This window comes from Acipenser ruthenus, chromosome 6 (genome assembly GCF_902713425.1).
Source record: "Acipenser ruthenus chromosome 6, fAciRut3.2 maternal haplotype, whole genome shotgun sequence".
In the NCBI taxonomy this organism is placed as follows: domain Eukaryota; kingdom Metazoa; phylum Chordata; class Actinopteri; order Acipenseriformes; family Acipenseridae; genus Acipenser; species Acipenser ruthenus.
Genome location: NC_081194.1, coordinates 16601913 through 16622464, shown reverse-complemented (window position 1 = coordinate 16622464; position 20552 = coordinate 16601913). Strand labels below are relative to the sequence as shown.

The 20552-nt window shown below is 37.9% G+C and overlaps 1 protein-coding gene across 21 annotated transcripts in view; it reads right to left on the bottom strand.

Annotated features, from left to right (window-relative positions):
* The window catches only part of LOC117411181 (protein 4.1-like), a 96461-nt gene that overhangs the window by 60404 nt on the left and 15505 nt on the right, over positions 1-20552 (bottom strand). For 20 of the 21 annotated variants that reach the window (XM_059025131.1, XM_059025127.1, XM_059025133.1 and 17 more), the window contains exons 2-3: positions 7370-7962; positions 2784-3002 (exon numbers count right to left, since the gene is read on the bottom strand). In XM_059025131.1, the coding sequence (XP_058881114.1) occupies positions 2784-3002; positions 7370-7948 (798 nt within the window). In that variant the 5' untranslated portion in view covers positions 7949-7962. Of the gene's footprint in view, positions 1-2783; positions 3003-7369; positions 7963-14863; positions 15009-20552 lie in introns of those variants that run through there. The other variant, XM_059025128.1, reaches the window with a different exon arrangement.

Sequence of the window (20552 nt, the reverse complement as noted above, 5' to 3'; positions counted from 1 at the left end):
CAGACGTGCTCAAATTTGTTGGTACCCCTCCACAAAAAACGAAGAATGCACAATTTTCTCTGAAATAACTTGAAACTGACAAAAGTAATTGGCATCCACCATTGTTTATTCCATATTTAATAAAATTTGCTTTTGGTTTTTTATTCAACATAATATTGTAAATAATAAAACAAATGAAAATGGCATGGACAAAAATGATGGTACCGCTAACCTAATATTTTGTTGCACAACCTTTAGAGGCAATCACTGCAATCAAACGTTTTATGTAGCTCTCAGTGAGACTTCTGCACCTATTAACAGGTAGTTTGGCCCACTCTTCCTGAGCAAACTGCTCCAGCTGTCTTAGGTTTGATGGGTGCCTTCTCCAGACTGCAAGTTTCAGCTCTTTCCATAGGTGTTTGATAGGATTCAGATCAGGACTCATAGAAGGTCACTTCAGAATAGTCCAATGTTTTGTTTTTATCCATTCTTGGGTGCTTTTAGCTGTGTGTTTTGGGTCATTATTCTGTTGGAGGACCCATGACCTGCGACTGAGACAGAGCTTTCTGACACTGGGCAGTACGTTTCACTCCAGAATGCCTTGATAGTCTTGAGATTTCATTGTGCCCTGCACAGATTCAAGGCACCCTGTGCCAGGCGCAGCAAAGCAGCCCCAAAACATAACCGAGCCTCCTCCATGTTTCACTGTAGGTATGGTGTTCTTTTCTTTGAAAGCTTCATTTTTTCGTCTGTGAACATAGAGCTGATGTGACTTGCCAAAAAGCTCCAGTTTTGACTCATCTGTCCAAAGGACATTCTCCTAGAAGAATTGTGGCTTGTCAATATGCATTTTAGCAAATTCCAGTCTGGCTTTTTTATGTTTTTCTGTCAAAAGTGGAGTCCTCCTGGGTCTTCTTCCATGGAGCCCACTTTCGCTCAAAAAGCGACGGATGGTGCGATCAGAAACTGACGTACCTTCACCTTGGAGTTTAGCTTGTATCTCTTTGGCAGTTATCCTTGGTTCTTTTTCTACCATTCGCACTATCCTTCTGTTCAATCTGGAGTCGATTTTCCTCTTGCGGCCGCGCCCAGGGAGGTTGGCTACAGTTCCATGGACCTTAAACTTCTTAATAATATTTGCAACTGTTGTCACAGGAACATCAAGCTACTTGGAGATGGTCTTGTAGCCTTTACCTTTACCATGCTTGTCTATTATTTTCTTTCTGATCTCCTCAGACTACTCTCTCCTTTGCTTTCTCTGGTCCATGTTCAGTGTGGTGCACACAATGATACCAAACAGCATAGTGACTACTTTTCTCCATTTAAATAGGCTGAATGACTGATTACAAGATTGGAGACATGTGTGATACTAATTAAAGAAACTAATTAGTTTGAAATATCACTATAATCCAATTATTTATTATCTTTTCTAAGGGGTACCAACAAATGTGTCCAGGCCATTTTAGAATATATTTGCAGAATAAGCAATAATTCATCTCTTTTCACAGCTTCTTTGCTTTATTCTATGACATACCAAAGGCATGCAAGTATAAAATAAAATATCTTTTAATTTCATCACTTTTCAGGAGGAATGAAGCATTATTTCAATGAGCTGTAAGGGTACCAACAAATTTGAGCATGTCTGTATATAAAAACACAACAGGATCAACAGAGCAGCTATTGAGCCTTTATTTAAAAGTTTTAGACAGCAAAAAGTAAACAAACCAGATTATGCTCACGCACACATAGTGATCTCTGTGGAAAGCCATCTGGGACAAAAACGCGTTGTGCTGCTTTAGAGCGAGTCAGAATCTCATGGGACAGAAAAAAGGCAAGCATGTCATTCTGAAATGCCTCACTTAAATAGTACCCAAACTTCCTGAAAATGTTGTGTAGTGATTTTTATATAGATTGTATAGATTATATATTTTTTGTTCTGACTTATGTGGAATGTAATAAACAAGAACCAAAACGGTGAGTTTTTTTTTTTTTTTTTTCATTTTACAACGCCATTTCCATGTTTGTATTATTTTAAGTGTTTAAAGTTAAATGTCCGTTTTCGTTTGCTTGTTCAGCTACAAAAAGGCACAAGTAAACCTCATGTTATTACTTTATGTAAACAGTGTCTATGGCCACTGTTTACTGTGAATGAAAAACAAAAAAAAATTAAATGCGGTGTCAAGGTTATGTACTATTCGGGAATAAACAAACAACGTTTAACTTGAACCACTATTTGGCATCCTTTGTTTTGTAGTTAATTCACTGGGGTAAAGCAAGTCCTACACAACTTATTCTTTACTCCTGGGGTATTTTTCTATTTTAACGTGTAACATGTCGTAAGGTCTTGCTGTAAAATAAAAGGCACTTTTTTTACATTTTAAACCATTTAAAAGGCAAACCCATAACAAAACATAGAATAGTATGTATACATGGAGTAAAAAAGTAGAGGAGCAAAATATATAGTTTGCCTCCCCTGTGCCCAATGGGTTAGTCCCCTTTGGTCTCAATCAAAGTTACAGTTCAACAGGAGGAAAAACAAAAAAAACTCTAAAAAGGTCACAAAATTGAGTACGTGTATGTGCAAAAACATTTTACAGTTTTCCACGATAAAAAAATTAATAGAAAACAAAATACATTTGTTCTATTATCTAAACTGTGTCCTCCAGTATTTTTTTTTTTACCATATTAATGAAAATAATAAAGGTTGTAAACAGAATAGGAGCCAATTGGAGTTTACTTGAAGGCAATGCTGGCATGCACATGTACAATAATTCTAAAGTAACAGGTGTAGTGATAGTTCTTACCTCGACCTCACAGGGGAACTCTGTGCCTTCCAGCATCATGACCTTGCACACCACAGTCTTCATCTTCTTGTGTGGCTTCTCAGCCTTCAATTCAGGTTTCTGAACTTTCTCTTCCTCAATCTTCTTCTGAATCGCCTCCCCAGCTCCGTTCTTGTCCTCCTCCTCCTCCAAGTCTACGTCCTTTTCCAAAGTGTCTTTTCTGGTTTCCTCTTTTGCAGGCTACAAAAAAACAAAAACAAAAAAGCCTGAACTAAACTCAAGTTAAAACAGTCTTTCCATGGCACTCCATACTGTAACTAAAAGGGCAATATAGTTTCCCACCCCAGAGTGTGTTTGTGTACCACGGTATTGTCTTTTCAAGCTTCTCCCTTTCCCCTCCCTCTAGCCTTCAACATTTCTGATCCCCATCACATTCTGTTGTCCTCCTCTTTGTTGACAATCTCTTACTGTATCTTCAGCTCTCAGGACTTAAAGAATAAGAAAGAATAAGATTCTCCTAGTTTCAATGTAATAAATTAGCAAACACAACTGTTTTCATCCTTCACAATAATTTCCATTGGCTTCATCACCAAAGAGGAGGTGATGTCAGAGGGTGGATAAATATTTTCAAAAATGGAAAATAAAGGCAATTTGGCACAGATACGGAATAAAGAAAGTTATCTTGGATACCAGTGCATTGTAGCTACAGTACATTATAAAGATTTAGGTTTTGCATAAAAAGTTCTGTTGTACTAAATTATTTAATAAACAGCTGTACTGTAACTCTGGGCTTCTGATCTGCCTCAATTATTCAAAAATGTATTTCACTGAAAAAAGTTAATCTTTCTCATCTGGACAAATTCAGAGTTAATAATAGGCCAGTGGCAAACTACATTATAAGTAGGCAATTTGATTTCTGTTAACGTCTAACATTGCAGAGGTTTATAGTAATGTTCTCTCTTTAAAATAGCAGAGCAAGATAGTCCGAGTGTGTAGTTAAAAACGTGGCTTAATATTTTATTTATGTTAATTGGGACATTTACCATGTAACTGGTGTCAACAGAAGATACAGAAAAGCCAAGCCACACATTCATACTTCTGATTATCAGTCTTGTATTACTGGCTCCATTCACTGCAGGAAATTACAACATTTCATATTGAGCCTGGTCTTAACTGAGGAACCCACATATAAACAAATAAATGTGTTTCTATCAGTGCCTGAGTCCAGCAGTATGTGCTGGCTTGACACATGGAGTACATAGCGTACATTTTCCATCTCATGCCAGAGGAAACAATGCCTCTTCCATCATAAAGGGAGGCCAGCCCCTGAAGCCAGCACAAGAGAGGAATCAGGAAACCTCTCACATTCCCATCACAGCTTTAACTTCCCAGATAGAACTTGATCTCACAGTGCTGGAGTGTCAAGGGTCGGTGAACGGAGCCATTACTGTGATACAGAACAGCGTGTCCTCCTTTTCATAAGTAAAAAGATCAACTGCACTATAAATTACTTAGCTATCAGTATAACATTGTGTTTTAGTTTAGTTTGATGTACTCTATATATTGATAACTTACAGTTCTGTAGTAATAACCAGCACAGATTATTGATACTGATATGTTTTGTAGACTGCCCAGTACATTCATATTTCTATAATCCACACAGCTGTAGTAACACTAGTCAGGTGCTTTTTTACAAGGTTATGCTCAAGAAACCAAAGTCTTGGCTATAACTACAGCATTTCAAAATTAAATATCCACAGAACATTTTATTTGTATTACTTGCTACCCATTTGAATGTTGCCTTGCCTCCATCCTGAAGTAAAGTCAATCACTTGTTTCTACCCACCAAACGAATGCTGCCAACTACTGAACCATTGAAGTCCAGCCTGGCAAACTATAGGTAGGCAATACTTCATGAATTCAATTTAACATGGCAAAGCCAGTAGTGTTAAAACTCTACATCGTCTCTTACTACACAACGTTAACGCATTTCTGAAATACCTATTTTTTGAAATAGCCCTGCAACACTATTTAAAAAGAACAAAATAAGCTGGTTTATTGCAAATGTATAATAAAATAACTTAATATTAAATTCTCAGGCAGTTTCCAAAAGTTCAGCTCTGTTTTCATCATTGCTGGGAGCGCAGTACAGCAGCAAGATAGATCAGCGTCTGCTTTAAATTTATTTGAATATACTGAGAGGCACATATAAAAACAAGGCCTACATGTAATAATTCCGACATTAACTTTTACAGAAAAGGACTTGTGAAACTGTAATCAATTAAACTGCTGTGTTGATGAAGATTTGCTGAACAAAAAACAGGGTTCAACAGTCTAACCAGGTAAGATTCAGTGAATACAGTAATGGTTTAATAGAGATGGGATGTTGAGGACAAACTGTACTGTGGAGCACTCAGTATTGATCCAGGTATAATTATATTTTTTTCTAAACCATTTCACTCTTGCAACCCAAAGTGACCCCAGGTCAAATATTGCACATACTGCACACTAAATAAATGTTTAATATTGTTCGTCCCTGGTCCGTTTCTACCCATTACTTACAGCAGAGCTATTACTCAATAGCTATTACTCAGAAGATTCCCACAGTTTTAACCCATATTATTTTAATCCTCTATGAAAATGTTTTGGCAATTGTGTCACAACAGATGCTTTAGTGTGTGATTGCACCTCCAGCAGTACCAACTGTATTTATCCTTAATATGCAAGTTAGCAAAAAAGCACAATCCGGTTAAAACTTGCATTTTAATGGACAACTGCTTACAACTGATGAGAAATAGGCAACGTACTTCACAGTACATAGCAATATGGCCTGACGTTTTTCTCAGCTTCATTAAAAGCTTCCTTCCACTTTGACTGTACTTTTGTCTCTGTCACAAAACATTTACAGCATCCGTTATTTGCTTTAGAGTATCCTGTTTTTCTTTGTGTCTGGGATATTATTTGACTTTGCTTTCAACACATCCTTTTTTATGTGTATTTTAAAATTGTGATATTCTTTTCCTGTATTCCAATTTATTGACTAGGGCAACATATCTCATTTGGATAAATATCTCAGATTACATGGGACTGTAGTTAATGCTTGGTAATAATTAAACACTGATGTAGCGCTTGCAACTCCCATTTAAAACATTGGTGTAAGTACAGTTGAGACATGAGAAAGAAACCGAAAGACTCCTTTAATACAAACATATTTTCTGTGATGCATGAAGAACCTAAGCTTATTCTCTGTTGATGGTTCATTTCAGATGCAAATAAAGATTTAAAAAAATCTATGGAATAATGAGTATTTTAAAATCTTGAAAGCAAGAGCTACTCTAGATATCTTATAACTAGGGCCCTGGAAAAATCACAATATCATGAATTTCACAGAAAAATGTGTATTTGACTGCCTACCGTGAAAAATATGCATTTTATTTTTCCTTACATTATTTTACATTACTCTTCACCTCCCCTGTTCATTTAATACTTTTACCAAGTAGAACAGGGCTTGAATTTCATTTTTGTGCACTGGGGGGGATTTCCCGCCTATGCTGCAGCCAATGGGGGGGAATCCAAAATTTTAGGGGGGAATGGCAAAAAAAGGGCACTTTTGCATATTAAAAAACAAAATATATTTTACTGCATCATCATGCACACTGGTGTTGCTTTAAAATAAGTTGCTTTCAGGAGACCTAACAGCTGTTCATCACTGTGAGACAGAGCACTCTCCATTGCTTTTGCCATTGCCTGACGAAGTTTTTGCATGCAGCAGAAGAAAAAGGTGCTTTTCTTTAACCAGTGCTCCATTTCTTTTTTTTTTTTTTTAACTCTTTACACAGCCCTATTTTTGCCGGTTTTTCACTGTTTTCATTTATGTATGTTTAACTACTGGATAGTTTGTCCTGCATGCATGTTACATATCAAATGAAAGGCCACAAAATGTCCTTTCATATTATGTAAGTTGCAACAGGATCAGGGATACTATGTGGTAAAGATGAGAATATATGCGGCAGGGGGGGGGGGGGGGGAATATATTGTAATCATAGATGGCTTAAAAAAGAAAAGAAAAAATGCACCATTGAACCTCAATATGAAATGAACATGGGGGGGGGGGGGGGGGGAGCTGAGCTTCTAAGCGTTCCAACAATACCGCCCCTTTCAGTCTAGCTGCTACAATGACGGAGCAATAGACTCAAAATGAAACCTAAGTTGTGAACTCTGTCACATGATGAGAGGCTTATCTTCAGGCAGTCGTAGTTCCGGCCAGGTAGGTGGCTTTTACGGTGCCCGAGTAATAAGTGCGTAACCTTCAGTGCACTGGCGCCCCAAAATGAATGGGGCGGAGTTAAGAGTTAAAGCAAAAGTCACTGCTTGCAAAACACCTAGATAGACTTAAACCTACTTTTCAGAGAGGAGTATGTTCAACATATTATAAATAGAATACAATACAATATTTTGTGTCCCTAACATACTGTAGTACACGACTGACTAAATCATATGGTATTGTAACTATCCCAAAGCACAGAAAATACATTGGTATTGACACAGTTCCTTTTGTAGAAGCAAAAGAGTACCCAGGGAGAGAAAAGTCAGTGTTATAAACCCACCTGTGTCTTTGCGCTGCTTACTGAATGCTTCTCCTCCTTTTCATCTGCCTTACTGTCCTGCGGCAGAGAGCGTTGATCCTCAGCTGGTTTGTCTACTCCGTCCTCTCTTCCCGACGCCTTTTCCCCCCCCTCCTCCTCAGATTTCTCCTGAACGTCACCCTCCTCCTTCACCCTGTCCTCACTCCCTAGACTCTCCTTGGGCTCGACTTGGCTCTGAGATTTCTGTTTCTTAAGCCATGGGGGAAGGAACCTAGAGATGCCCTTCCCTGCAGCCTGCTCTTTCTCCTTCTTGATCAACCCGGGGCTGGTCTGTACACTGGGGCTAGCTGGCTTTGGTGACGGGGGAGTGTCTGTATGTTCTTCGCCTGAAGGCTGTTCTGCAGTGGCAGACTGCAGCGTCTCCTTGTTATTTGTCTGCTCCTCTGTTTTCTCAGCCCCTGTGTATTCTTTCGGGTACACCTGTTGCTGCAGTGCCGGTTCGTCCTGCACCTGTGTCTGCTGCTCTGGAGCTGCAGGCTCTTCCTTGGTCTGCTCCAGGTGCTTCTTTACTTCAGTCTCCGAACCTGTTTCAGTCGTCATTGTCACAGTTTACACTGAGAAGGTAAAGAAGAAAAAAAAAAAATTACTATTATTATTTATTATTATTATTATTATTATTATTTGTTTATTTAGCAGCTGCCTTTATCCAAGGCGACTTACAGAGACTAGGGTGTGTGAACTATGCATCAGCTGCAGAGTCACTTACAATTACGTCTCACCCGAAAGACGGAGCACAAGGAGGTTAAGTGACTTGCTCAGGGTCACACAATGAGCCAGTGACCGAGGTGGGATTTGAACCGGGGACCTCCTGGTTACAAGCCCATTTCTTTAACCACTGGACCACACAGCCTCATTCTATACTAATACAGCCTCCTTCTATACTAATACAACATGCCACGGATCACTTTGAAATGATTATTATTCTTGGTTTATTTAGCAGACACCTTTATCCAAGACGACTTACAGAGACTAGGGTATGTGAACTATGCATCAGCTGCCGAGTCACTTACAACAACGTCTCACCCAAAAGACGGACCGCAATGAGTGAGCCAGGGACCTCCTGATTACAAGCCATTTTCTTTAACTACTGGATTACACAACCTCCTGACTAATTATGACTTGCAGCATCAGGTCCTTGTTAATCAATTCCCGCATGCCACACACTCACTCTTCAAATTCAGAAATACTGTACAACAATAGGCCTAGGTACTGTAAAATACATCCAGCAAGGGTGTGTAAAAAGACTTGGAGTAATAAGTTAAATCAGTGCCCCAAAGTTTAAAAACTGCCTACACTACTGTACAGTACAGTACATAGAAATCAGAAACTAATGCAAGTTATCATAATTAAATATATTCCATACTTGCTTGTCACCATCACCAAAATGTTTGCACACTAAAATACTGTACACTTATTTCAAATATTGTGTATTCTCCACATTTGTTGCCACACTTAGAATACATTGTGAAACATGGCTGTAAAATTCTGTACCTGTAAAAGTTGAGATAACAAAACCCTATTCATTGGTACAGCTGCAATTTCTTTTCAATAACTGTCACTTTGTGTACTGAACTGTAGGCTAAAATAAAAACAGCTCAATGGGGAAGAACACAAAAACATTATTTATATATATATATATATATATTTTTTTTTAAACTGTGCTGGGAACATGTTGGAACAGCAGTAGAATATTCCCATTTTCTAGGCACTTAACCAATTAACTATGCAGTTTGGCTATTAACTTAATTCTTCTGCACAGTGAAGTACTGTGTAAATGTTCCAAACTCATTAGGAGGAGGTCATGTGACAGGAGTTAAGTTTTCGCATGCTTCACAAGCTAGTACTGTATAAAAGACTTCATCAGCCCAGTACTGTGCTGTAGCTTGTATAATATTACATGCCTCGCTGGGCATTCAACACAATCTGTTTTTGGATGCCATAGACAGATTTTAATCAATGTGTGGTCAGTGCTGATGGAAGATGTGCCAGGCTTGTTTAAGCAATGCAGGGTCAGAAGGGACATACTCTAACCATAATTTACTGTAAAATAACAGTGTCCTGTTCAGATAATCCAAACTGGGTGCAGTATCTACACTGTATATTTGGGTTAATATATCTGCATTCCACAAATCTAGGGGTGTGTTTTCATGTTTTGACTGCAACCGAATCGGGTTTAGCGACCTTTGATAAAGAATGTGACTACAACTCAAGAACGGACCCGGTCATTAAAAATGGTGGAGGTTGAAAATGTAGTCCCAGCAGTTAAGTATTATTGATGAACCAACAGGCTGGTTATGTACATAACACTGACTAATGTCATAGATATGTCTGTCAGAAGTTCTATACCAATAAATCATGCAAAATATACCTCTAGATGTCTCTAGGCAAACGTGTTAGACTGCATTGCTATGTATAGCATATGGACTATAGGTAGTTTGTTCCAAGTGCTTTAATTGTATTTCACGCTAGTAATGTGAAACTATTTTTTATTTTATTTTTTTTTAATTTGTGATCAACATCTGCTTCAAGCAATCAATCAATTGTTTTGATGCTAATGTGTGTGTATATATATATTTAAAAACAAAGTGCACAACAATGCTTATTATTAGAGGTGCTAACCAATAAGGCAATTTATATATTAAGCAAAGTCTCAATAAAGATCCAAATATTGGCAAAGGCTTGTAGCTTGATAGTAGACCTTGTAGAGACGTCTTGGTTGCACACTCATCATATAACTTCTATTAATAAGAACATGACCACTACAAATTACTTATTAAAACTAATTTCATTTTATTGTTAAAAACAAAAGCAGTATATAAAAACAGATGGTTGTACACCACACAACGCGTTGTCAGACATGCATGACTTTATAATCTACTACACAAACCATCTTACGTTAAAATATTAAATACATTTACACAATCGTCTCCACTCAGCCTTTTGTGACTCTATGAAATGCAACTGTTATAGTGTTATATGTGCAGTACACTGCAAATAAAATGCTTATTTTTTATCAATTTTTCACCCACCTTTAATACATCTTTCCTGCACTTTGTGGTGTACGAGCACAGTAAATGTTTGTTGTCCATCTTTTTCAAAAAAGGTTAAAGAAACAAGTTGTAAAACTTGCATCACCATCTTGACAAGAAACCTCTATCCCACAATAGCTCTGGTTACAACCATGAACCGTGCCACAAACCCAGTTCACCAGTTCAGTGGACTCATGACCGCTAGGTCCAGTGACCGCATCGTGAACACACACGACCCGACGACCTGGTCATATCGAGAAAACACACCCTAGGTTAACAAAAGGGTGGGCCAACAACAACTTCAGAGTGACGGATCGAGAATAACAACCAGAGGCAAAAATGAAATGTAAAGTGACAGCTGGCGTACACCCAAATCAAAAGATAGAGACCCGTGTATGCCAGAATGAGCAGTGACTAGCTTGCTAGACCTTGCTAAAGAGTATTCACTAATATTAAGCTTGAGGCTTTAAAGTGTTTGCAGTCAGCTGTAACAGTATAACCAAACTCTCAATGTAAACCTTTCCTGCTACAGTGTAGCATAACATAAAACAATAAGGTGACATTCATTTCTTATCATGGCTGTAAATACCAAATTAAAGCTACTGTAATGCCAACATGAAAAAGTAAATCACCATGATAAACATCCACATGTAAAAATGTGTGTTTGACAGACAGATCTCTTCTTACTCTCAAATCTGATATTCACAATATCAGTGGTGTGTCCCAGACAAAGTTTCATCACAATTAAAGCGCTTCTCTAGATACAGTATATAGAAATCAAGGGTTTAACAATACAAAAATATTACAGTGTACTATGTAACCTCTACCAGGCAAATACTTTATACCAAGGGTTTCCAAGAACCTCAATGCACACTGTCTGTACTGCACCTTCATTCAGTAGCCTTTTATACAACCTGGTATGTAAACAAACAACGATCTCCGATACAGTTGTGGGTGTACAGTATATCACCCAAACTGTATTGGCTTTTTAGACAGATTACAGTATCAAAACAGACTGCACCATTTGCATGCTGTAGAATTTGCATTTTGTGTTACTATAGCAAAACAAACCCTTTCAAAACCAAATCTGTCCCCAGCAGTACAGTAACTATCCACCAGGTCCAGGAAATGAGGTGCTCTCAGCTCTCAAAATTAAAATCCTCTTTCCTTTAAGTTAAGAGGCTAATAAAAATCGATGAGCATCCTGACACACAGCCTCACTGCTACAGTAGTAATCCACTGTAACCATAACAAATATCAGTGATGCAGTGTAACTGCAAGGATTCTTCTGCTAGTGCTTACTGTTCTATTGTTGCAATTCTATAGACTTAATTCAGGAGGCTGAGTGGAACATTTACTCTCTAATTTGGTGGCTCAGAAGGTTTGCAGTGTGCCAGAGGAATGAAGTACAGTAATTCAAATCCATGATCTGAATATTGCTGAACTCCCACGTTGTTTGGGAATGAGCAAATGAATGCTGAAGTCTTCAGACCACATACTGTACAGTACTGTATCATTTACCAGTACAAAGGTGGCGATGCATTTTAAAAAGGTAAAACCATTTTATAAGTCAAGTTGACAAATGCTTAAACACATTTTGCCAATAACCATCTCCCTCGTTCTTTCTACCTCGGTTGATGTCATCTTCTACTGCACAGAGACAATTTACAATCGTGCTTATTACAGCAAGTCTTGTTAGTCTGCAGTAATGGTCCTATAAGTATCTGGCCAAAAATAGTGCAATCATTTATTAACAATAAGAAAAAAATATGTACTGTAGTCCTTCATTGTAGTGTTTTAGAATGTTGTGACAAGTCCTGCACATGAAAAGGGGGCAGGGCAAAGTCCTGCTGTAAAATGTATTTGTTTTGTATTATGATTTAAAAATGTATTGTTTAATTTTAGAACGGGGTACCCCTCCACCCCTGTGTTTTAGTGTGTGTTATTTTGTATCCGTTTTGTTTTATTATAAAATTGATGTATTTTTAAATATATATGACGACGAGAAGCCATAGTTTGTTTTGGATTTATTTGGCAGCGTAAAAAATGTGCAGAAGGTGACCACCTCCCGAGTTAGTTAGTTTAACTGTTGCTAAAATTGGGAGATGGTCACCTGTGTTTTTTTTTTGGTTCACAGATAAGCAGTGTATACTGCATGCACGTATAATTGTATGCTACAAGTACTTCCATTAGTGCTACATTTCCCTTTAAAATCATACTATTTCATGTTATTATGAGTAGATTATATAATGTATGCATTTCACACTACTAGCCTATACAGCATTTTATATAGGCAGTTGCACTACAACAACATAAACATTGTGAACACTTAACTTAGTCTTGACAACGTCAATCATTATAAGAATTTGAGAACAGTAGTATTAGATTTAACCTGCCACATTCTTACTTACTGAAAGCTGGCTCATTGACTTGTAATTGAAATAATCTTTTAAATACAAAGTGTTGAATTGAACAATTGATACCAAGAGAGTATTATACTGTGACCAATGTTAATGCTGCAATTTGTGACTGTACAACAATTAAAATATACACATGCAGTACAGTCGGCGCTGCCTAATCGGGATACTGATAATCGGGATTGCATCTTAAATGGGATACAACTCAGGGAGACGGTTCTTCCCAATGCCATATTTGTCGTTTAATTGGGACGTCACTTCGTTTAATTGGGATACAGTATTTTCAAATGATGAACGGAGATCACTTTTCAGAGAAAGACAGGTCGCGTAGCACAGTGCAGTGAGTATGCGATTACGCTGTGACTTGCGTAAACCATGTTGAAGGAGGAGCCTCCTGTGGTTTCTCAGACTGCTGTTGCAAAGAAAGTTGGCGTGTTAACATCGCAGGTGCGATTAAAGAAACGGGCTTGTAACCAGGAGGTCCCCAGTTCAAATCCCAGCTCAGCATCCGACTCATTGTGTGACCCTGAGCAAGTCACTTAACCTCCTTGTACTCTGTCTTTCGGGTGAGACGTAACTGTAAGTGACTCTGCAGCTGATGCATAGTTCACACACCCTAGTCTCATATCTTGTAAAGTGCTTTGTGATGGTGGTCCACTATGAAAGGCTCTATATAAAAATAAAGATTAAATTATTATTATTTACAGTCATCCCTATTTTTAAATATAGTGTTACTCTAAGGAAAATGTAAATTTTGCACTTTAAAAAGTACAAATTCTATATTTTACCGTAAATTGTCATGTGGCATGCTCCCTTTGGGTCAGGGTTATTTTAGAAAAACAAAACAAAAAAAATCACAGCGACAGTACAGTTTAGAGTACATTCCTAGTAAACACATTACAGTAATATCCTATGGGAATAAGCACCCCCCTCTCCACCCTCTTCCCTCCTGCTGCAGCCAAGAGACTGGTAAAAATGTGAACTCTGTCAGGCAATTTCAGAAAACAAAATTGTCTGACCATAGAAACATTAAAACATGGGTTTTAGAAATGGTTGAATGTGAAACAGTTCTGTACATCTTTCTTTATGTAAATTGCATTGTTTCCATCTCTCTTTGTGGGGCATTGTGTTTCAAAAGTTACTGTCATTTGTTTGCAACCTTCTTTAGAAGGTAACAAGCTTCAGTCCATTGCACGCCAGATCCCGTCCATTAAATCATCTTCCATCACCCCTCTACACACCAGCTGCGTTTGCGGACTTGTACAGTATATTGAGCAAAAACAGAATGCATTCAAGTCAGATGTCACCTTAAAATCAATACTGGTACAATAACTACATACATTAAATTTGGATGAAGAAACAGATCTTGTGTGCAATGGCTTACTCTACAGTGGTTAGCAGACTCTCACTGCAAGAACAGCCTAACAAAGTGTCAATCCATAAAAGCGCCTTTGATTTCTAACTCACCCATAGTACTGTAAGCCCTCCGTAGCATGCACTGCTAAGGATACCCAGAGAATGCGCCGACAATTCAGATGTTGCTGTGACTTCAGCTCGAAAACCTTGCTTGCCTTGACTGTTCAATGCAGCCTGTGCTTTCTAATCATAAAGATCCAAATATCTAGAGCTTTGTACTGCATTGCTAACTGGACAGTTTGTCTTCTGTTTTTGTTCTTTTAACAGAACCCACATGTTCACTATTTTTTCAGAAAACAGCATGTAAAATTGGCTTTATGGAAAACAATTTCACATGCACAAAAATTTTGAAAATGTATGAGTTCTGCATTAGAAAAAAAAAAGAAAAACAAAAGGAGAAATCTTGTACTGAAATACTGTATGTTCCCTCTGAGCCAAAACCCTAAGGGAATTTTTTTTATTATTATTATTAGATGATCCAACAGGATTAGCAACCTATAAAGTACACTTGCAGTCCTGTACAGTACAGTGTGCTACAGTAACTTCCAAAAAATAAAAAGCACAAGCAGCAGCAGCAGTACAATGGCACCTACCGTGGCGTGAATGTGTCTCCTTGTCTTGATTTGAATGCTCCAGTGGTCTTTTACTGCAGATCAAGCTTGTCTATTACTGCACCCTATCATAAAAATTCACTGAATTCCCGCAGTCTTGCAAAATGCTTATTGAATACAGACCCCACCCAAGCAGTGACACTGCAAAGAGGGCATGCTCCATGCAAATGACAAGGGTTTTTCATTCTAGTTACAATCCTGTCGAGCACAAGGGAGCCCTGCACACACCCATCTACAGCTGCAGCACTGCCTTTACCTTTCAAACTCTCATATATAAACTCAGCAAGTAAGGGGGGAAAAAACGCTATTTGAGAAGTGTTTATCTGTGACAGAGAGCGAATGAATTCTAGTCAACAATCTTCCTCCCGATCTGTGAGGGCACTGTATAAATCGGAGCAGAGCGCCCCGTAATGGATGGTTTGGCAGTTCATTCCAGGGTCAGTCGGAAGCCAGCCATCCAGGAATGGGGTGGGGCCACGATACCAGAAGTCATTGCCTTAATGTGGTAGGCGATGTGTCAGTCACAGATTAGAGGAGACGTGATTGGCCGCGCCACCGAAAGAGGGTGTGACGGAGGGTATTTAGGAGAAGTGGACCCAGCAAAACTTTGTGTTTGTCGTTGTCTGGAACACCTGCATCACCCCTACACCCACGCACTGCAAAACCCACATGTTCACATTATCATAATTATTTTTAAAAACTGCTGGCCTGCTTTAGTTTCATTCCAGTTCCCCTTTCAAACATCTGTCAGAAAATAGTATTCAGTATTCCTAGACATTTACCATAACCCTTCACATTATCAACTTGCTTATGTTGCTGCTGGGTAAATTATTATCAATTATTCCCCAATATCATCATCAAGTAATTAAAATAATGAAAATGAATAAATTATTGAACATAAAAGCTGAAGTTTCGTACTACGACCTCTGCAGTAAAACTCATGAAGGACAAAAAGAATGTGTAGGAGTGGGGAGGACTGCCAATACAGTATAGAAATGTGCACAACATGGAGGTCTACAGATTATAGAAGAATGCCACCCATTGTGGTTTACTGCTAGAAATGTTCATGAATGTACATTAAGCAGGGGCTAAGCCGGAGAAAGAAACAGTATACTATAGATACAGTATTATAGTAGCCACCATTCTGTCAGAAATAATTCAAAAGATTAAATGCATCTCTGCCAAGAATATAAACACCATATGACAGGTGTCAGCACCATGAAAAAGTAGGTGACCTACATCCATAGCTGGGCCAAAATGGATTGTCAAAGTCATACGTGACACTATTAACTGTATAAATGACAGCAAAATTGTCTGAAACATTTAGGGTACAGGATCACAACAGGTCTATCTTAATCTAAAACAGAATCATACAAATACAGGACAGTGTCACTGTTTTAAAACCATCATTCTATCAGTGGGTTCAATATGGTGCAGGGCTACACATATGAAAGAACTGCTTTCTGGTTGTTCCCTGCCACCAGAGCCTCAGCTGAAATGGACTGTGCCTTATTTGGCATGGTGCTCCAGCTCCTTGCAAAACACTGAGAAGTTACTGCAAAGGGATTAAATGAAATGTTTGTCAATAACAATGCATCCAGTTGTCTACTCTAATCTAGCTTCTTTGCAGCAGTAACATGATACAGTAAAAACACAGGTTTTAAACCAATTACTATAAGAACAATACACATACAGCAATTCATTCATTGGTTTTACATTAGATGCTATCTCCTCTATTAGAAAAATAAATCCAGAGCAGATATCAGGGGCAGGCTATATCTATATCAACTATAGTGTACAGTAAAGTATGCTTGTGATTGCAATTTCAAATGATCAATCAAACAATTAGGCTAATAACATTTTACACCAGCACATGGATGCATTGAAACAAAGCTCATTAGAGTAGTTGTTTGTCTTCTATATTCAGTAAAACAGTACATGAATTAGTGGCACAGAATAGGAATCCTTTCTCAAACCACTGACATTAGCAAACAGTTTCATGAATTAAAAAAAGCTTTGGCTCTATCCAAACGACCATGTTGATACAAAAAACAAATCAGACCTGAAATTCATAAATTAAGCTCCCAAAATAAACTTATTCGAATTGAGCCAATAGTATTAACTAATGTAACAAGCCCAATACTAAGGTAGACTGCCATCCTCAATAAATCTCAAATGTTCTATCTGCTGTGTTTTTGATGAGTCTCCATGGAAACAGGTTATTTGTTGCCCAAGCAGCACCAGCTACAGCGTCAAAGTAAGAATAAACAATCAGCAAACTTTTCAATCGCAACAAAGGGTTTTGGTGTTTGAACTGGCAAGATAAAAACAGTAAATTTTAATTTACTATGCAACTACTGCAAACTCATTCACAGCAACTGTACATTGCATAAAAGGTATTCTCCACCCCCCCTTTAAAGAACTAAAAGTATACCTTTAATATACTGCAGATGGCTGCAGCTTATAAAATAACTGAAATTAAGACAGGATCATCCAGAAACTAATAAGATCCCAATACAGTACGGCAGCCGTCTTACAGTATAGTAGGTGACAGGTCTAAGTAAAGGGTGCCTTCCAATAGATTTTCCATAACACTGAAAATATAAAGTTGTCAGCTGATACGGTTTATGAAATATTAAGGATTTAATTCATACAAGCTCCCCACAGTGGGGTGGCCTAATTAAACAGCCATTTTAAGTTTATTTTCAGAAATGAATATCTTGTTTGAGTGTTTAAACTTACAGCATGTACTGTAGGTTTAAGACTTATGTACTGGATGTAGTGTATAACTTCTGTACAGTTTTTTTTTTTTTTTTTTAAACTTCTGGCCTGCTGCAGCCCTTTCCATATTGTAGATTGTTCTTCCCATCTCAGTGCTACAGTACAGCAGCTTTAAAATCCCACAAATCATCAATATACTGTACTGTACAGATGCAATTATAGTGCTTCCATGTTATTTCTGATTCCATGATTGGTTATTCAGTTACAGTAAGCTATAGACAGTAAATTTTACTAGTCAGATAGCGAAATATTAAAAGGAGCGTTACACACAAAAACGTATATTGTTGTAGTCAGATTAGATTTGGAAAAGCTAAACAACTCTTACTATCAGTAAGATTTTACCCACTTGAAACGCTAGTTGTACAGTGCATGAATCAAACAGTATGTTATGACTAAGGGGGATTAAATGAGATTGGATCCATGAACTGTAAATGGGATGTTTGGTTGGTATGCAGGTTTTACCTACTGTACCTAATGAGTTTTGCTTCTATTTAGAAGATTCCACTGATAAGCTTTAAAAGCCTTTAAAAAAGAATAACTGACTTCTATACAGTTTAGTATCAAGAAATGTCAGAAGCACAGCCTTTCCTAATGAAGATTTAAAAAAAAAAAAAAGTGAGATGTGCGCACAAAATGCCAAGCAATAGCTTTTATATTCTGCTGCAAGTTCAGTCTTGATGAATACTGATCCTTGAAATAAAACTCACAGCTCACAATCCTTACCTTCCCAAACCAAGACATTTAACTGTGTGTTTCAAGAAACCAGACTTCAACTGAAGTAATTCTGGTTATCATGGTATCTTGAGTCTCAGTCTACTAAACCCACTGCTTGTACAGTATCTATCCCCAAATACCTCTTCTCACTGCTGTGAAAATAACATGGTCAGCTCAACCAGCACTGAGACTATGAATTACTTCATGAAATGTGTAATACCGTAGCATGTCTCTAAATGTAGCTATTTAGTTGCCAAAAAGGTTTTTTTGCTAATAGTGATTATAACATGTGTTGATTCTGTTTATTACATTAACTGTGGCATGCAAACAAAAGGAAACACAAGACCACAAGATTCTCACTTTTTTTCTAGGATTTTTATACACTGTCTGACACTCCCGTTATACAATACAGTATAGCCAACAGGATATTACTGTGAAATGCTACTATGTTCATACTTTTGTTGAACATTAGCGATATTAAAAAAAAACCAACATATAAAACATACAATCAGTAGACCTGCAATAAATATCAGAGACGTGCTTTAGTACAGTATGTATCTTTCCTTGCTCTAGTACAGTAATAACCAGCCTACTGCAGTGTACCAACTGGAAACAGTATCAGGAACAGAACTTACAGTACACTGTATGCACAAGGCAAAGACCAGATCAATAGCTGTAATATAGAATAACCCTTATAAAGTTTCTTGCTGGAAAATAAGAATTAGGCTATATTCTGTAAATACTGTAGCTTCCCAAGTTTGCTAGTACAGTTCTGCCTTCCTGGCTACTTACAGACTGGCATTTGTGCTGAACTCAATCAAACTTAAATAATCAAACAATCCATATTAGTTTATTTTGCTGCTCTTAAACGGGGTAGTGTGACATTGCAGTGTATACCAAAACAAAACAGGGGCAAATGAGGGTCACATGCACATCAGGTCAAAACAACAATCCCTCTGTGCTGTACACACAGCACGTGACCACCATCACTGCTATCAAGTGACCCTCTCATCGTATCTGCTGGACTAAATATACAGGCTATCAATCAGCTACACAGGACGGGTTTGGCTTTTTCTAGATGAAGTCCGCAGGCTGACTACAGAATATCAAAGTACAGCAAGAAAGACCTTTGTCTCTACTAAAACAACCATGTAGGACAAAATAATATACATTAAACCGCACGTTGTGTGAAAACCGGGGCATTGTCTACATGCATTGTGAACTTGCTTCTGTCACCCAGGTCTTCAAAAAGCAGTGTGAAATCGCGCAGAATACTTGCTCTGGTCTTCAGCATGCAGTACAATAGATACAGTAGACAAAAATACAGCAAGTGGAAAGTGTACATACTTTTTTCTTTTGGACAGATCAATTAACCTACAGCAAGTGTACACAATACACCCCTTTATTTTATACTGTAGTATCATTTAATCAAATTTCCCAGTGGAGTGGTAAAAGGTATACAATAAACTCTTGCCTTGCCTGTAAACATTACGCAGCAAAAATATTTTGTAACCTGCTAAAGGCTACAGACAAAAATGTATGTGCAACATTAACATTATTAATTTATTTTTTACAGCAACAGGACTTTATTTACTACCAATATGTCCTACTCTAAGAGGGAGTTATTAACATGATCTCATCATTCTATCAATTCCTTTTCGTCAATCTCTTGGTTTGGGAATTCCCTGAGGCTCCCCGCCAAGCATCTGTTTCTTGTTGAATGGCAGCCTGCATCTTCTTGTTTTCCCACTAGTCTATCAGCTGCAAAGCTTTTTCGCAGTACATCGTGCTGAAAGAATGTGCTGATCATAGAGCTGGCTGCAGCACCCTGCCCTGCGGGTTGGGTCTCGAGAGAGGATTCCATTGGGAGCCAGCCCTGGCATACGCAGCACATCTCTTTTCATACAGTCTATCCTAAGACTGCAGTCAAAATGTGTAAAACTTGATGCCTGAGGTCCAAGAACAGAAAAAGTTAAGATACTGCAAACTTACTAGGCTCACTTGCATGCAAAAATAAGTGTGCGTTTAATTGTGCATTTACATTACATAAATGCGTTATTTTTTACATTACATGCTGGTACACAGCTTTTGACTTTTGAGACAAGCCAGCCGCAAAATGGACTTTCATTGATAAATGTGTTAGTTTATTTATAGAACCCAGAGTGTACCATCTTCA